Raw genomic sequence first — 18,756 nt, forward strand, 5'->3', positions numbered from 1 at the left:
TTAGAGTACTAAAGAAGTTGAGTCAATAAGAACATTAGTAATAAGAGACATCCTATAATGAGTATCTAATATACGACAAGCACTGGACTAGGTCCTATATGCATATACTATTTCTAGTTCTAAGACATAATAAAGTATATAAAAATCTGGTAAAATGTTTAGTCCTACAACTTATCTCATGATTAGCATCTGTTATTATTAATGCATTAGACATAATTCAATATGCAACTTCTGACATTGAATCTCTGACTAGCTGTTTTTCCTTCAGCTTCTGAAATCCCAAAGCATCACTAATCATCACAGAGAGACCATTGATACCTGTGAACTTAATTCTTCTAATTGTATTTTTTTGGACAGAGCACACAACAGATACGTAATATTCATAGTAGAATTCATAATTTATGAGAAATTCTTTCCCTAATAACTATAAGATTGGAAGAAAAAGTATTTCAACTGAGTTTCAAGTTAGACTTTCATTTCAGTTTCAATACTGAGCCAAATGTAATAATCAGAGGTTTACTGAAAATCAAAAGAAAACAAGTTGTCCCTGCAATGCTTAATACTATGTTGGAACATAGTAGGCATTAATTAAATATTTGATGAATTACTCTTTATTATCATCTTAAAATAGTATAAGATTCATCATTCATTAAAATTTACCTAATCTACCTGCGGTCAGATCATAGTACAACTTCTTTGTGAATTAAATCTTATCTATACAAGTAAGAACAGATCTATAGGCTTACCATCAAAATGAATTATACCAGTTTAAAATAAGTATAACTCCATAGATATATACTATAGAAAGATAATAATGGAAGTGGAAATGGAAAATTGGAAAAAGTAGAGATTACCAAATTTCCGCTATTCTTTTTTCCACATTTATGTCCATTTCCATGAAAACAGAATCTACTCGTAAATATAAGACAGAAAACTGATGATAGTTTTTGATGATCTAAAGATATGTTGAATCAATTACTACTGATACCTTTAAATGTAGATTATTTTGTACTATAAATGGAATAACAAAGAAATTGAAGATAGATCATAGTGGACAATACATACCTTGAATTGAAAGAAAGTAATATTTCTGGGCTTTTCCCTCCATATTTGAAGCAATACATGTATAGTTTCCACTATCTGAAAGCTGAGACCGGGCAATCTGGAGTTTGCTACCTCCAGACAAAATATGAACTTCCAGTGAGTCAGAATTTTCTAGAGGTAGAAACAAAGCACAATAAAACATAAAAAAAACCTTTAAACTTTAACATCTCTAAAATTCATGATAAAATGTCTTACTTTACGTGATAAATGTATTTCTTAAAAGTTCTCCATTTTCTTTTTTAAAAAAGAAAAAATTCTTTATAAAATGACTAATCATTTTACAATGAGTCTATTTTGTAAATCTGTATTTCAGTGTGTTAGCCTTCTTGAACTAAACACCCCTATGAGCATGGTACTTAAAATGTGCTAGTTTAAAAGTCTAGTGAATTAAGAGCAAGAGAAAACACACACACACACACAAAAAAAAATGCATGGTTGCCTTACCTATGCGCTTGTGGTTCTTTAACCATGCTATCGTGGGAGGTGGGATCCCAGTGGCATCACATGTTAATGTCACAGGACTGCTGATCGTCTCCACAATCACTTCTCTTTCAGGTCCTTCAATACTGGGTGGCACTGTAAAAAACAAACAAACAAACAAACAAAAAAACAGAAGAAAATCATTTGTCCTCATTAAGCTAATTTGGAACACTTTTTTCATTTGCATATCTGGGGGAAAAAGAGTTGTATTAGAGGCAAATGCTCACCATATACATTGAGGTGGAAATTTTTATCATCCCGTCCTGCTACATTTATAGCTCTACATACATACTGGCCTGTGTCAGATACCTAAAAGAAAAAGATACTATTGTATGTGCTCCATTAAGTTATAGATGACCAATCATACTGTTCGAGTTTAGATTAAATCATCAGTCATCTGTATGCTCAATGCCCCAGTTCTAATTGCCTTCTGCAATCTTGCTATTTTTTATAAAAATAGTCAATGGCATTGGCTATGTATTTTTTTAATGAAAATCATTTTTCACTGTAGTAAAAGGGAATATGCAACTTCCAAGCATCTTTTCCACCGCCCCACCAAGGTGTCATGACACTCAAACAAGAATAAAAGATGCACCTCAGCTTTCTTAATGTGTAGCATTTGTCCATCAGCTAAAATCTCCACATGAGTAGACTCTGTTATCATCCGCCCATTCTTATACCAAGTGATGACTGGAGGTGGGACAGCGTTCGACTCACACTCCAAAGACACAGAAGTTCCCTCTCTTACATTAACTACAGAAAGAGATTCACTGTCATGGTCTTTAATGCTCGGGGGCACTGAGGGAAGAAAATAACAGAAGGATTTTTTTTTTCATTAAGGTGCTCAGATAGAAAATATTGAATACCAGTTTTAAAATAAAAGAATTTTATGAAGAGAGTAAAAACGAACCATAAACAGTCAGGGAAAACTTTTTCTTGCTTTCGCCAGCTTGATTGATAGCTATACAAGTGTATTCACCACCATCTGATACCTTGGCCCGAATAATCTGTAGAGTTCGACCACCTGTAGGTAAATAGAATGCAAATTGTAGAGTGGTATACAGGTTGTTCTAACAACTATTTTACCAATCAGATAAATAGCAACATTTATCTTTCCCCTTAGAGTAAAATTTATAGAGAAGCCTTCCTATTTAAAATAAAATAATTGGATCAGTTTTCTTTGATCTTTCCTTTATTATTCACCTAGTTCCTTATAAAGGAAGAGATTCATAGAATTTTTCTCTCCAGCATCCAAACATGGACAGTAAAACTGTTTGATACAGGCTCTGGTGAGCAAATAGTAATTGTACTATGGTCAAAATATATTAAGTGTTTTCTGGGTTTAGATTTCCCACAATGCCGAGGTGTCTAATCTATCTATCTATCTATCTATCTATCTATCTATCTATCTATCTATCATCTATCTATCTATCTACCTATCTATCTATCTATGTCTATCATCTATCCTTACGGAACTTTAGGATTAAAAACAACCAGCAGATGTATCCAATGAAAGTACTATTTGCCATCTACCACTTGGTATTACTAGGCCGTTCTAAGCTGTTCTCTTTCTAAATTTTATCATTTCTTGAAAGAGACCTTGTTATTTGTACATTCCCACTAAAATCAGAGAAGTCTACAAAATCTTACCTTAATGATCACAAATGGGCAAAGAGAGGCATTTACTGTGAATAAATAAATGAAGCACGACAAAAGTTTGGAAATACACTAATTTGAAATGCCATTTGTATTAAAATAAAGATGAGAAAATTTTGCCTGCTTTATAATAAGAAGTTCCTTACCAGGCACAATGAGAGTATTTGTGTTCAGTTTGATGGGCTGTTCATTCTTGAGCCAGCTGAGGTCAGGAGGTGGAAAACCAGAGACCTCACAGGTCAAAGAGATGAAATTGTTCACCACGACGGTAAGATTTTCAGATTTAGGACCAATGACACTTGGAGGAACTATAATAGTAAATATATTAAAAGTGAAAGCAGGTGTTATCAACATATATTCCCATTTACTAAATATAAATCCAACCACTGTACTCTGCTAAAGGACTGAGTTAACGATTCTGTTCATTATCTAGCTGTCTGTCTTACAATTCCCTAATGCCTTCATCAAACTCACGTTGGAGTTTATTTTTCCCAATTGAAAGAGAGCACTAGAATTTTCAGAGACAGAATTATTCTGCATTTTATTTGTAAAACATAGTCGACAATTCCTAAGATGATTTTGTCAATGTACAAAGGAGACCTAATGTGCTTTTTATTAAGTATATTTGAATAATCTTGTTAATATTTTATGTTTACTTAAGTGTTGTAGAGAAGGAGATAATAGTGAGAATTTCAATATTAAAGAGACAGGAGGAGATTTTTTAGGAGATAATGGGGCAGGGATCTAGAGTCAGGTTAGACTTTGGCCTTTGGAAGGTAGAGCAATGCATTTCTCTTATTTTAACAAGAAGGAAGAAAGAAATGGCAGGAACAGATGTGGTCAGTACTCTCAATTTGATGGTAGGAATTTGAGGTGGATTTCTAGAATATGCTTTCTCTTTTCCCTGCAAAAGAGAAGGTGAAAGTGTTAATATTTACTGAGAGAAAGTGAGAGGGCGCTGTTATGAACTGAATGTTTCTGTCCCCGCAAATTCATATGTTGAAGCCCTAAGTCCCAGTGTGGCTGTATTTGAAGATGAGGCTTTCAAGGAAGCAATTAAGGTCAAATGATTCCTTAGGATTAGTGTCCTTAATAAGAGCCACCAGAGAACTGGCTCTCTCTCACCAAGCATGCTCAGAAGAAAGGCTATGTCAGGCCATGTGAAGACAAAGCAGGTGCCTGCAAGCCAGGTGGACAGCCTTCTCCAGACACCAAACCCTGCCAGCACCTTGATCTTGGATTTTCCAGCCACCAGAACTTTGGGAAAATAAATTTCTATTCTTTAAGCCACACAGTCTCTGGTCGTGTTAAAGCAGCCTGAGCAGACCAAGACAGTGGCCACTTGATATTTTTGAGGAGGGTGTGAAGGTTTAAGAGAATCACTATAGTGTGGAGACAAAACGACAAGTCGCAATCAGCATGGAGGGCTCAGTTCAAGCTGGTACTATGAATTTATGATGACATCAATATTCCTGCCTTCAAGATTTCCTTCAGCCATGGTGAGCTACCTAAGTGCAGGTAGCGTACAGATGTGGAATTTAGTGAGAGGCATTAGAGAGAAGCAGGTATAAAACTTATGGAATAAACTGCCTACATTAAAATCCTGGTGCAGCATTTGCAAGCTGTGTAACTTTGAGCATGTTACTTAATCTCACCGAACCTTGCCTTTTTCACCTCCAGGGGAGGCATAAAATGGTAGCAAGCACATATGGTTATTGAGATAATGAAGTGAAATAACCTATATAAAACATTTGGCACAGCACCTGGTAGGTTTCAAGCAGTCAGTTTGTTGTCCTTGTTGTTATATGCAACAAGGACATATAACATATGTTATATGTTGCTCAGCTTTTACTGAGCAAGAGTGATGAGAAGATATGGGCTAAGAGAAGTGACTGAAATGCTGTTCCATAAAAATTAAGCTGGCCATGAAGGAAAGTGAAAAGAGCTAAAACCTAAGATGCCAACAGACTGAAAGAGTACAAAAGAAGCAAGCATAGTTGTAGAGGGAGCTAACAAATGGTATTGTTTTACATGAAAATAATTTACATTATTTCCCCTCAAATGAATTTTCTAATATTTAAGTAATGAGTTCCTGATTGTAGTCAGGAACTCAAGATATCATTAACTGGTGAAAGAAGAAACACATTTCTGAACTACAGTCCTTATTGGTAAAACACTAGTGATTACTTCCTCACAAGTCACTGTCCCACTTCAGGTGTTTCTACTGTACATTGCAAAGAGGCAACGATTATGAAGAAAATATAATAAACATGCAGAAAACATTTATTTAGCAACTACCACAACTATAGACACCATTCTAGGTTTAGGGAGACCAAGATAAGTAAGATATGGCCATTTGTCTAGAGCACTTACAATAAAGTTATGGGATAGAGGCAAAGATACAGATATATGAAGATAACACAAGGCAACATATGGAACTGCTACAATTGGGGTATTTACAAGATCCTTTTCTGACATAGAGAAGGAAAAATGAATTTTGCCTTGAGCAATCAGGAAAACTAATCAGTATTTTATTTTCCAATATTTACTGCACTTTACAGATTAGAATGTGTGGTTTCACAATGATTATGTTTGTTTAATTAATTCATTCTTCCTGAGAATTCATAACACATGCGTTCCTGCTCTGGTTAGATTTATCCACTCAAAAAACTGCAAAGACACTTATTAAGCATCTACAGTGTGTTACTCACTGTGCTAAGTACTGGAATTAAAAAGATAAAAGTGTTTTAAATATCTATTACACAAACACCAAATACTGCTAGATACCAATACTCACTACATATCACACCAAAGAAGAATATTTATCATACTACATAAAAGTCCTTTCGAAGGCAGAAATTTTTCATGACATTTCAAATTTCAGTTACTTCCAAAATGAGCTAGAATTTTATGTGTGTATTATGTATGTAAAGGAGATCTTTTATAATGATTATCCACCATTTCCAATTTAATATTCTGGAAGCACCAGCATCTCACAAAATAAAACTACTCTTTTGCAGCAGATATTCAACTACTTTTTTTTTTTTTTTTTTTTTTTTTAGCAAAAAGGGGTATTTATGGAGTGTCTAGCATGTATTTAAAAGAGTTTGATGAATGAATTAGGTGTGCTGGTGGTTTTAAAGGATTTAACTCCACAAAGTGACTTTTTCTTCTCCAGGGAGTATATTAGTTACTAGAGGACATAGCTCAACACGAATTCTGCACTTAAGGACAGAAACCAATTCCAATCATGACTAGTGGATAGATTTTTATGAGTAGGAGACCTGTATTTGCTTCTAACTTCATAAACTTGTAATCATTAATATTTTAAATTCTGATTTTCCTTTCAAATATGCAGGAGTAGTTATTTTCTCTTGAGAGACTGAAGTAATATAAAAACTGTGTTCCTGGAAGTTTTATGCTTTATAAATCCTACTAGCCATCGTGGAAAGAAAGAAGAGAGGGGATTGAATGAGTATAGGCTCCTCACATTGTTTAAGTTAAAAAATACAAAATAAGCCTACATAATCTAAAACAGAAATTTTCTGCTTTTCCAAGCATACCCTAACAGATGGTTTTGGAACTGAGCTCTTACCATGAACATTGAGGTTAAAATATTTTTTGGCACTCCCAGCTGTGTTCTCAGCAACACACACATACCTGCCGATATCTGTTATTTGAGTATTCAGAATCTAAGGGAAAAATGAAGAAATTCCAAATAAAATTTTGAATAAAGCAACTTGTCATATTTGTCTATTTTTTAGAATAAATAATATATATTATTTCTATTTAATACCAGATAGAAAAAAATGTTGTACATACTAGCGCTGATGCTAGCTTTTATTAGGTAAATCAAATAAATATTTACTAAGATTTTTAATCAGGAGAGGTAATTCTATACATATTTGTGGTATGTTGACTAGAAAAAAAGTGTCCCAAATTATTCTCCCATTTCTCTCTCTCTGCCTCTGGCATTGTGACTTTGACACCCCTCCCATCAGGAAGTAGAATTTGTGTTGGTCTTGTGACTGGCTTTGGTCAACAGAGCGTGATGGAAGTGACTGTCATTTCAAAACTGAAGCCTGTTCACTCGTGCTCACGCTTTTGGAACCCTGCCAGCACCATGTGAGGAAGCCAGGGTTAGCCTGCTGGAGGGTAGAGATCACTTGGGGAGGAATCATCACAGTTTATTGCAACTTAGGCCCCAGATATGTGTGCGATCCCAGCCAAGGCCACATCCGGAAGAATCATCTAGCAAACCAGCAGGCTTGTGAGCTAAATAAATGCTTACTGTTTCAAGTCATTAAGTTTTGGAGTGGTTTGTTTTATGCAGCTAATATAACAATTATGTTTTCTTCATTTTATTACATAGAAATTTCTATCCAACTATATATCTTTTGGACTTGGACACAGAACCATTGAAGTATTTTGGTAGAGGTTATATGATTATCACATAGAAATAGTCACAATACTTAGAAGATACTTTGAAAATTTAAGGTTATTTATAAGTAATAAACCTCATTCTCTTTTGAATAAGGAATTCCATGAGATATGTCCTATGTTGGATACACTGAAGGTTATGCTTGGATTCTTGAGCCAATAGAATATTATTTATTTTGCTCAAGAAGTAATTTATCAAATTGTATCCTAACAAAAGAATTGGTATTATTTCTACAAGTGCCTTTCTTTCAGGACATGTGAAAAGAAGAATATGGACACACCATTGGTAAACAACAATCCAGGATATGTATGTGATTTTCATAATTTTTATTATTATCAACCTTTTGCCTACATACAAATTTAAATATATAGGGAACTTCCTACCATTTAGAATTTTACCAACAGAAATATATAATGGAAAGGACTGCAATAATGATTTGTTTATAATACAATTTTTATCACAAAGGCCATATTGTAGTCAATTGAGGTGTGTGTGTATGTGTGTGTAGGACATTTCTGGAAAAATCCACACAAAACTATCAACAGTGGTAACCTCTGGTAGTGGGAATAGAATGAGGAAGAAGAATTTTATTTTATATACCTTTGATGGTTGGTTATTTTTACAAACATAATATTTACAAGCTAATAAAAATTATTTTTAAAAGTCAAAAACAATTATTACAAAGTACAAAGTCAAATAGCTCTTTTAAAATTAGATCTTTACTTTTACCTGCAGAATTCGTCCATTAGATAGAAATTTATGATGGTCATCTTCTAGCAAGGGCTGTCCATCTTTCTGCCAGGAATTCCTTGGTGCTGGGCTGCCACTGGATAAACACTCTATCAGTGCACTCTTGTTCACCAGCACGGTGACCTCTTCGGGGAGATCACTATTTGCTCCCTTGATAATTGGCGGCACTAACAAAGGATTGCAACAAAGGGAGAAAAATGGGCAACAGTCTTTTCTAAATCATGCTAATTTTCTGACAGCTTTAAAAACTTTGGGATAATAATAGAGAAGCAAAACTTGAAGGAGAAACTATGATCCCCAGGTAACATTTTATACTAATAAATTGGGGTGGTGAAAACAGTATTTGAATTTGGCTTTATTCTCTTCCCTCTCTTCACTTATGCTAGACTAATCCCTCAGATAGTATCATTCCCCTTTAGCCCAATCTCAATTCTTCTCCAATATATCTTTTACTTCTCTCTCAGCCCCTCCCACTATGCCTTCTGAGTTTTCAAGCAGACATATAAGAAGCATCTGTATAAATAGATATTTAAGTCTATATGGTCATCCAGAGGGGACAGAAAAATTACACCTTTTAAAGTGTAATTGAAATGTTCAGATTTGGCCTTATTTGGAATGGAATTGCCTGGGTGATTCAAAGTGTGTTTCCCAGCCTCAGCACCAGTGGTATCAGCATCAGCATCATCTGCGAGCTTGGTTAAAAATGCAAATTCTTGGGCCCCAACTAATTTCAATAGGCATCTCTGAGAAGGGGCCAATAAATCTGTGTCTTAACAAGCTCTTCAGGTGATCTTTATGTATGTAAAGTTTGAGAAGTCCCACTCTAGATTTTTCTACATGTGTTCATTCTTGTTGAAAACAATACTATAGAATCCAGCTACACATTAGTTATGAAAAATCACGTTACCCATAGAATTTTAAAAATGAAAATGTTAAATGAACTAGGAACACATGTTGACTGCTTTGGTAAATGTAGAAATTGATTTTTAAAATAATCATTTTTGTTTTGAAAGCTTATTTTCCCCCCACTTTAAAAATATACCTTATCTTTAGCAATCAGTAAAGACTGCAAGTTGATGTAGATGCTATCTTGTGGTATCTGGGTTTCCAACAACTAAACTGAAAGTTTGTAAAGAAAATACTCAATGCCACAAAGCACACAATAGAATTTCAATGTTATTTTGAATGCATACTTTCACATTCAAAGCTACGTGATTGATTTTATTATACTTCAGATAATATAAAATGTATAATTTGAACTGCAGATTACTAAATAATAAACTTGAGTTTTAGATTAAATGAGACTATCACCACCCAACATCAAGAAAACCAATCAAGAGCTGAAGCATTAGGAGGGCTAGGAGATTCAGGCACTGACATGCAGAGGCTGCCACCTCAGCTCTTTGCTTCCACCTGCTCCAGCTGCCACACCCTACTAGTGGGTTACACCACTCAGAATTGTTCTCAGTGGCCCTCCCTGCACCTGGGAGGTGAGCAGCAGACATGAAACAGCCCTAACTCAGAATTTGGGGACCAGTTAATTTTCTTGCTTTGTTCCACCTTCTAAACTCATCTCCAACTTGCTTGCAGACTTCCTAATTGAAAATAACAGCCTGAGGCATGAACATCTACCCTTGACCATCCAATCCCATAGTTTCATTTCAATTTCACTGAATCGCAGTCTTTCCCTACCTATATTATCAACTCCTTCTACTCACCCTAAATTAAACTCTTTCCAAATTTAGGTCTGTAAGGTACATGGATGTGTTTGGTCAAGGAATAGGCAGAGGCAGACATTCAGGCCTGCATGACTCAGTGGGATTGATGCGCAGGCACACAACTCTACTTGTTATATAACCTGTTTGTGTAAGTTCATACTTGGCTCTGAGCCACTATTGTCTGTAGAAGGTATAACTGCTCTGCGACACTGTGCACGGGGCTCAGTTTGGCATGGCATAGCATGGCTTGACATGGCTTGCGTGTGCCCAGAGAGAGAGAGTAATACTACTGACCACTGTAAGGGAGAGCCAGGCTCCTTTAAGGCAGGCAGGAACCAGCTCGTCCCCAGAGAGAAAGAGTTAAGCTGCTAACACTGCAAGAGAGAGCTGGCCTTGCAGGCCAGCCATAGAGCTATGCATGGGAGCCAGCTGCTGAGAGGAGCCACAGAGGCAGAGCAAAAAGCCAAGATAAAGGGGGACAGTGTAAGAGAGCTAGTGTGAGAGAGCTGCTGATGAGAGAGCTGCTGATGAGAGAGCTGCTAAACACAACTAGAGCTGGGGTTCGAACCTGATCTCAGGCAGGACATATGGCGTAGTTGTGAACCTGACAAGGTCAAGTTAAGCCAGGTGGTCCAAGATATTCCTTCACTGTCCTTGACAATGTCAGCATTGATTTTTTAATTGTCATCTCATCTCTTTTCCTTGTAACTCTCTCATGAACTTTAAAATCTATGTTAATTGTTATGTCACTTATCTTTTCCCTTACAGGAAAAATACTTCTTCAACTCTCTGTTCATGCATTCAGATGGTGATTTGGTTCAAGGTTGGACATATGAACTAGACCTTATCAATTAGAACATTGCAACCTCTTGCTGTCTGTGATTGGCTCTGGATGGATACGTGATTCACACTTGGCCAATTAAAACCACGGAAATTCAATTCTAGGGCTTCAATTGTAAATACTAGGAGAAAAAACTTTCATCTGAATGTGGAACTAGGAGGATGCAAGCCTAGAGCTGCTAGAGGCCACCTTGCTATCCAAGGGGATCCCCCTCCCTGAGAGTGACATTAATAAAGAAAAGCAGAGTCGAGAGAGGTAAAGTCTGGTTGACCTCATTTGAACCACAGAAGTCAGACATGACTGTAGCCAGCTCTATTTTGGGACTTTTCTGATTCATAAGTCAATGAATTCTTTTTTTTGTTTGTTTTCATTTAAGTCAGTTTGTTTCTTAATACTTCAAGAGTCCTGACTAATGTGCTGTCAATTTGTAGAAGATAATTACCTCCTTGGGAGAACTATCAGTTTCTGGTTATCTTTATAGTCTCAAAAGCGCTTAGTGTAACATCCTGCAAACATTAGTTCCTCAAAAATACTTTTCAAGAAAAGAATGAACAATAAACAAAAGAAAAACTCACCGAGTACACGGACATCATACTGAAGGGAATCTTCTCCAGCCTCATTCACAGCCACACATGTGTATCTCCCAGCATCTTCTACTTTAGCCCGAGGAATCTGCAACACTCGCCCTCCTGAAAATAATATCCCACTATGTTTACTCCTCTAATCTTAGAGTGAACACAAGCCATAAACAGATACAAATTTTCAGGTCTAATGACTGCCTTACATTTTCTTTCAAGGTTCCTGTTTCATCCAATGGTTCAGTTTTAATCTCAGATACCACTTTTACAACAAACACTGCATTATTAAAAAGTGAGCCAACATATGAATCGGAACTCCTGAGAAATGAATAGCTCATGTAGATTTTCCTAGAAGGGGGACTGCTACTCTATGTGCTTCATCATATTTCCTAGGGAATGTTACTATATAGTGACTCCTTGCTTTTATAGTTTTGAACACTTTTAATAGAAGTTTACACCATTTGCTGCAAGTACTTGTTTGAGAAAGCAATATCCAAGGATGTAAAAGTATAAAGTGTACTATTTTACATACATTCTTATGAGGATAGCTGTATATTTTTAAACATCATGTAGATATAATTTCAAATTTAGAGAAAAGTTGCAATAATTATATAAAGACTTTTACTCATGTTCACTAATTATTTATATTTCACTCCATTTGCCTTATCTCTCTCTGCCATATGTATATAATCTTTTTCTGAACCATTGAAGAGTAAGTTGGAGACATGGTGCCCTTTCACCCCTAAGATACTCATAAATCCATATTTCATAACAAGGATAATCCCTTATATAACCGTGTTACAATGATTAAAAACAGAAAATTTAAAATCAAAACAAAACTACTATTGAATCCACAGTCCACAATCAAATTTCATTATTGTTGCAATAATTTTTTATAGCCATTTTCCCCAAACCCAGATCTAATTTAGGATCACATATTAGACAGAGTTACCCTATCTACTTAGTCTCTTTTCATTTTTATTTTCAGGATACTCTTTTATTTAATTGGGGTCAAATTTACATTCAATTACTTACTGCACTGACCTTAAGTGTACAATCTGATGAATTTTGATAAGCCCTGTATATCTGTTTCTTTTTTTTTTTTTTTTTTTTATACTTTAAGTTTTAGGGTACATGTGCACATTGTGCAGGTTAGTTACATATGTATACATGTGCCATGCTGGTGCGCTGCACCCACTAACTCGTCATCTAGCATTAGGTATATCTCCCAATGCTATCCCTCCCCCCTCCCCCCTCCCCACCACAGTCCCCAGAGTATGATATTCCCCTTCCTGTGTCCATGTGATCTCATTGTTCAATTCCCATCTATGAGTGAGAATATGCGGTGTTTGGTTTTTTGTTCTTGCGATAGTTTACTGAGAATGATGGTTTCCAATTTCATCCATGTCCCTACAAAGGATATGAACTCATCATTTTTTATGGCTGCATAGTATTCCATGGTGTATATGTGCCACATTTTCTTAATCCAGTCTATCATTGTTGGACATTTGGGTTGGTTCCAAGTCTTTGCTATTGTGAATAATGCCGCAATAAACATACGTGTGCATGTGTCTTTATAGCAGCATGATTTATAGTCATTTGGGTATATACCCAGTAATGGGATGGCTGGGTCAAATGGTATTTCTAGTTCTAGATGCCTGAGGAATCGCCACACTGACTTCCACAATGGTTGAACTAGTTTACAGTCCCACCAACAGTGTAAAAGTGTTCCTATTTCTCCACATCCTCTCCAGCACCTGTTGTTTCCTGACTTTGTAATGATTGCCATTCTAACTGGTGTGAGATGGTATCTCATTGTGGTTTTGATTTGCATTTCTCTGATGGCCAGTGATGATGAGCATTTTTTCATGTGTTTTTTGGCTGCATAAATGTCTTCTTTTGAGAAGTGCCTGTTCATGTCCTTCGCCCACTTTTTGATGGGGTTGTTTGTTTTTTTCTTGTAAATTTGTTTGAGTTCACTGTAGATTCTGGATATTAGCCCTTTGTCAGATGAGTAGGTTGCAAAAATTTTCTCCCATGTTGTAGGTTGCCTATTCACTCTGATGGTAGTTTCTTTTGCTGTGCAGAAGCTCTTTAGTTTAATTAGATCTCATTTGTCAATTTTGGCTTTTGTTGCCATTGCTTTTGGTGTTTTGGACATGAAGTCCTTGCCCACGCCTATGTCCTGAATGGTAATGCCTAGGTTTTCTTCTAGGGTTTTTATGGTTTTAGGTCTAACGTTTAAATCTTTAATCCATCTTGAATTGATTTTTGTATAAGGTGTAAGGAAGGGATCCAGTTTCAGCTTTCTACATATGGCTAGCCAGTTTTCCCAGCACCATTTATTAAATAGGGAATCCTTTCCCCATTGCTTAAGCCCTGTACATCTGAATGCTTGTTAAAATTAAATAGAAGCCTTGAAAATATTATTCCATAACAGTTTAAACATCTTTGCAATCAATAAACCAGATAACAATTTAAATATTTGAAACTAATAATCTTCCCTATTTATGATAAGTGCATTTAATAAACTGAGCAGTAATGATCTGTAAATATATATTAGCATTTATGTTAATAATATATATAAACCAAACTGATTATCTTATTGCACTAAAAGAGAAATGGAGGCACAAGGAAGCCAAAGGACTTTGTGTTGATAGAGTGATGCGTAGTAGATCTGAAAAGTTTACTAAGCTATTTTCTCCTATTGTCTAATTCTCAAGCAAGACTCTTCTAGATTGAAGCTACGTGGATGCCAGTGGCATTCAGCAGTCTAACTGCCAGTTAAATTACTTAGCCAGAGACCCAACCAATTCAATTCGTCTAATACATGAGAGGAAACACATTTGGCAGAGAGTCAGCTTTTCACCCTGTTGGTATCAATCTTTACCTGGCAAAATCAAAACTTTATCACTTGAGGTCAGAGGGTGGCCATCTTTGTACCATGTCAGTGTAGGAGGGGGAGCAGCATTTGTCTCACAGTAAAGAGAAATGGGATTGTTGATGATCACATCTTTGGCTTCACCATTCCTGCCGGTATCTAGCATGTTTCCTATTTCCCAGAGTTTCTGAAAACTTGGAGGAACTATGGAGGAAAGGCATTAAATGTTGGTCACATATAAATGCTTAAACAAAGATCTTGGCTGTGTTTTCACCAGAGTGATTTGTAAAAGCAATAGATTAGACAATGTGGAAATAATTTCAAGTACTGACGCCACCACCAACTCTAGCCCTTAGCCAAAAAAGTAGTAGACGAAAGTCGGAGCTGGTTGTCAAGTGGAAGAACAAGAAATATGAGGCTCAGAATGCTGTGTTTATGCTTTGCTCTCCCCGTTAAAGGGCTCTGGCACTTAGACAATAAAGGGGCTCACTCTCAGGAAGGAGCATTGCTAAATGATACACAGCAGGAAAGACTAATTTTGAGAAACCATTAAAAAATACTGGTTCAATTGAGAGCATTTCACAGTGATTTGGCTTACTAAGAAGGCTAAAGAAATTATGCAATCAGGATTAAAAATTCCATTAACAAAAATAATAGGACATTTTCATACTTTTCTGGGGACAAGTATGAACTTTATGAAAGGCAATTTGCCTGCACATCAAAAGCATTAAAAGAGTGCATAACATAAAATTTATCACAGAAAAAAGTACATTTAACCTAAAATTTCAACCCTTAGAAAATTATGAAAAATCAAAGATGTACCAAAGTTTTATGTATAAAGATGTTCAGTGTAGCATTATTTATGAGTGGTGAAAGCTTAGAAACAACCCAGACATTCAACAATAGAAGTCTGGTTAAATAAATATTTTTTGGATATTCAACTGGTGAAACAGACATAATTATTAAAAATCATGTCGAATAGTTAGCAACATCAAGAGTAACAATATAAACAACAATAATGGCAGGTATCATTTCTCAATCATTTTGCTAGGAGCTTTATATACTTTATCTCATTTAGTATTCACTGCAATTCTACAAGACAGTCATGTTACAAATGAGGAAACAATCTTAAAATTTAGGTAACTTTACTAAGTCACAAAGCTTTTAAAAGCCATAATCATCATTCAATTCCAAGTCTGTTTTGTTATGTTGTTTGCTTGTTTTTATTTTTACATTTATTTATTTATTTATTCCAACTTTCATTTTATGTTTATGGGGTACATGTGCTGGTTTGTTACATGAGTAAATTGCATGTTTTGGGGGTTTGGTGTACACATTATTTCATCACCCAGATAATATGCCCAGTAGTGGACAGGTAATTTTTTATTACTCTGAATTCTGTACTGTACTACTTTCCTGCCTTTCATGTAAATGCTGTTTTTAAAACTTCATGATATAAAGTTAAGGGAATGCTAATGCAACAGAGAAATCTATATTGTGTGACCTCAACTTTGTAGAAGTATACATTTTAAAATATCAGAAGGAAACACATAAAAATAACAGAGGCAATCCTGAATGATGGGATTATTTCCTTCTTTAATTCTCGAGTCTAAATTTTCAATCATGAATTTATATTATTGTCAACAGAAAAAAACACTGTTTAAAATAAGTCAAATCTCTTTTCTTTTACTTTGAAAGATCATATAAATTACATTATATACAATAAGCAATTAGTATTACCTTGAATATTCACATCAAAATCCAACTCATCTTCACCTGCAATGTTAGATGCTACACAAGTATATCGTCCGGTGTCTGATATTTGAGCCTCCTTTATTTGAAGTGTGTGTCCATTCGCAGCAATATTAACATGATCATCGGATTTAAGGGGCTGTGATTCAATTATAACAATGTTAGCATTAAGTGCTATAATGAATCCTCTAAGAGGCCATGCAGTTGATAGTTTTTGTGATTTTTTAAATAAATGAAAATAAAATTGTATGCAAAACATTCATGACAATAGTTTAATCAAAATAATTGATTTACTTTGATTAAACTCATTGTTTTTGACTAATCAAATTTTTATTTATTGAAATTGCTGCTGTTACAGTTTACATTTGTACGAGGCATTTGCGCATGATGCATTTATACATTTTTATGATAAATATGTGTTCTTAGTTACCATATTAATTTATTCATGTTGGAAAAATTTTTTTCACTGATCTCATGTAATATTTAAAAAGCATGTCTTTTATAATTTTGTAGAAAATGTTAGAATTTCTTTATGAAAGATTGAGCACATTAGTATAATCTGATTTGATCTAAATTACTTTTGTTCATTCAGAAACATCATTACTTTATAAATAAAAAATTTTAACCTAAAGATATTTATATTATGATGTTTTATTGAAATTATTACTATAAAATAGGATATTAACTTACATATATTCGTATTATGGTGTTTTATCAGTAACGTTGCCTATAGCTAATAGAATATTTCCCATCTTCTCAATATTTTCATTTATACTAAATTCCCCCTCATTCATTGAAAATTTTAGCTCCGGGCTCACTATCATTCCTTCTAATGATACTCTTCTCATAACTCTTGGTGATTTCAATGCCCACAAAGATAATCATCCAATGCTGTGTTCTCTTAGCTCCTTGATCTCCTTCTTTTAATTTTCTTGTCCCTCACCCTTTCTCATCCACTAAATAGGAGTCATACCTAGACCTTATAATTACCAATAACTATGCTCCTTCATAATCTCAGTTTCAAGCTCTCATTTGGTGACTATCACTTCCTAGTTTTCTATTATTACTAATTTTAAGTTTTTTTTTTTTCATCCCATGGGAGCCCCACAATCCATTGACCTTGCAATATTTTCACTGCCACTCAGTCTCCTCCTGACTTCTATTCCCTTCTTACCCAGAGAAGATCTGTCATGATAATTGTTTCTTGTATAAAACTCTCAACTCTTTTGCCTCCTCTCCCTTTATTTTACTCCCCTGGCAAAACCCTAACTGGTTAAAATCAGTTTCTGCCCATTCTGAGAATTTGCTGGTCAAGGGCATCCCTCCAGCAACTGTGTTTCTCTCACCTACATCATCATTAACTTATTTCTTTCCACTGGATGATTTCAACCTAAAAAAACAAAAACAAAAACCTCTCTTGCTGCAGCCCACCTCTACATTTCTACATTTGTTGCCAAATGACTTAAAAATATTTTCTATACTTGTGGACTCCAATTACTTTCCTTCAGTTTTTTCCTTCCATCATTTCTTGATATGTTCCAATCAGACTTTCACTGTTTCTTCTTGATCAAAAATTCTTTGCCAAGGTCACCAATGACATTCATGCTGGTAACTTCTAAGTACTTATTTTACCTGATCAGTATCATTTAACAGAGTTTAACTTGTGTTCATTTTGAAGTACCTTTTTCACTTATCTTTTGGGACACTACACTCCCTGCTCCCCAACCTTTAAATACAGGAGTACCCTGAGGCTTAATCCTTAGACCTCTTCTCTATTTACTCTCACTTATCTTGAACCTATATTTGATCTCCTTCCTACACATCCCACACCTCCTGCTACCACCTTGGTCCAAGCAACAACCATTGCCCTTTTGGTGGAGATGCAATTGCCATAACCATTGCAATAACTTCATAGCTGGACCTTTTCTTTATTCTCCAAGTACAGAAAGAAATGCAATCTGCTTAAAACCTTAAGTCAGATTGTGTCATGTCATTCTTGTGTTCAAAATTTCCCAGTCAGCTTTCCGTCAGAATAAAGGCCAACTGGCACAAGGGGCAGCATAGTCTGGCTCTCCATTAGTCTTCTGCTCACATTTTCTGTTCCCATCTGTCACTGCACTTCAGCCCAAATGCCTCAGGGCCTTTGCCCTTGCTGTGCTCTTTACTTTGGAATATTTTGCCCTCTATTATTTTATGTCTGCTTCCTTCACTTTGGGTTTCTGTTTAAATGTCACCTTATCAGTGAGGTCTTCCCCAAGTAAGAAATCACACTCTCCACCCTTGGTTTCCTTCTCTCATATTGAGTTTTCTCCATGATACCTGCCCCACCTGACACATTATGTCTTATTGGTTTGGTTTAGTTTTGCCTTCCTAAACTTCACATGAGTAGAAATTTGTGTCTGTTTCTTTCACAGCTGTATTCCCTGCATTTAAAACAGTGTCTGACAAATAGTAGATGTTCAACAAATAATTCAGAATGCAATTAATCATTATTAACATTGTATCACTTATATAAAAGTAGCATAATTTAAATTTTTTTGCTAAAAGAAAAACTT

At 35.3% G+C, this 18,756-nt stretch overlaps 1 protein-coding gene across 4 annotated transcripts in view; it reads right to left on the reverse strand.

Annotated features, from left to right (window-relative positions):
• HMCN1 (hemicentin 1) overlaps positions 1–18,756 on the reverse strand; it is a 462,896-nt gene that overhangs the window by 100,945 nt on the left and 343,195 nt on the right. For all 4 annotated transcript variants that reach the window (XM_003815598.5, XM_063598296.1, XM_063598297.1 and 1 more), the window contains 11 exons: positions 16,190–16,340; positions 14,459–14,653; positions 11,566–11,679; positions 8,411–8,598; positions 6,836–6,932; positions 3,387–3,548; positions 2,495–2,608; positions 2,180–2,382; positions 1,812–1,893; positions 1,549–1,680; positions 1,066–1,215 (listed from right to left, as the gene is read on the reverse strand). In XM_003815598.5, the coding sequence (XP_003815646.4) occupies positions 1,066–1,215; positions 1,549–1,680; positions 1,812–1,893; positions 2,180–2,382; positions 2,495–2,608; positions 3,387–3,548; positions 6,836–6,932; positions 8,411–8,598; positions 11,566–11,679; positions 14,459–14,653; positions 16,190–16,340 (1,588 nt within the window). The remainder of the gene's footprint in view (positions 1–1,065; positions 1,216–1,548; positions 1,681–1,811; positions 1,894–2,179; positions 2,383–2,494; positions 2,609–3,386; positions 3,549–6,835; positions 6,933–8,410; positions 8,599–11,565; positions 11,680–14,458; positions 14,654–16,189; positions 16,341–18,756) is intronic.

Source organism: Pan paniscus, chromosome 1 (assembly GCF_029289425.2).
Source record: "Pan paniscus chromosome 1, NHGRI_mPanPan1-v2.0_pri, whole genome shotgun sequence".
In the NCBI taxonomy this organism is placed as follows: Eukaryota; Metazoa; Chordata; class Mammalia; order Primates; family Hominidae; genus Pan; species Pan paniscus.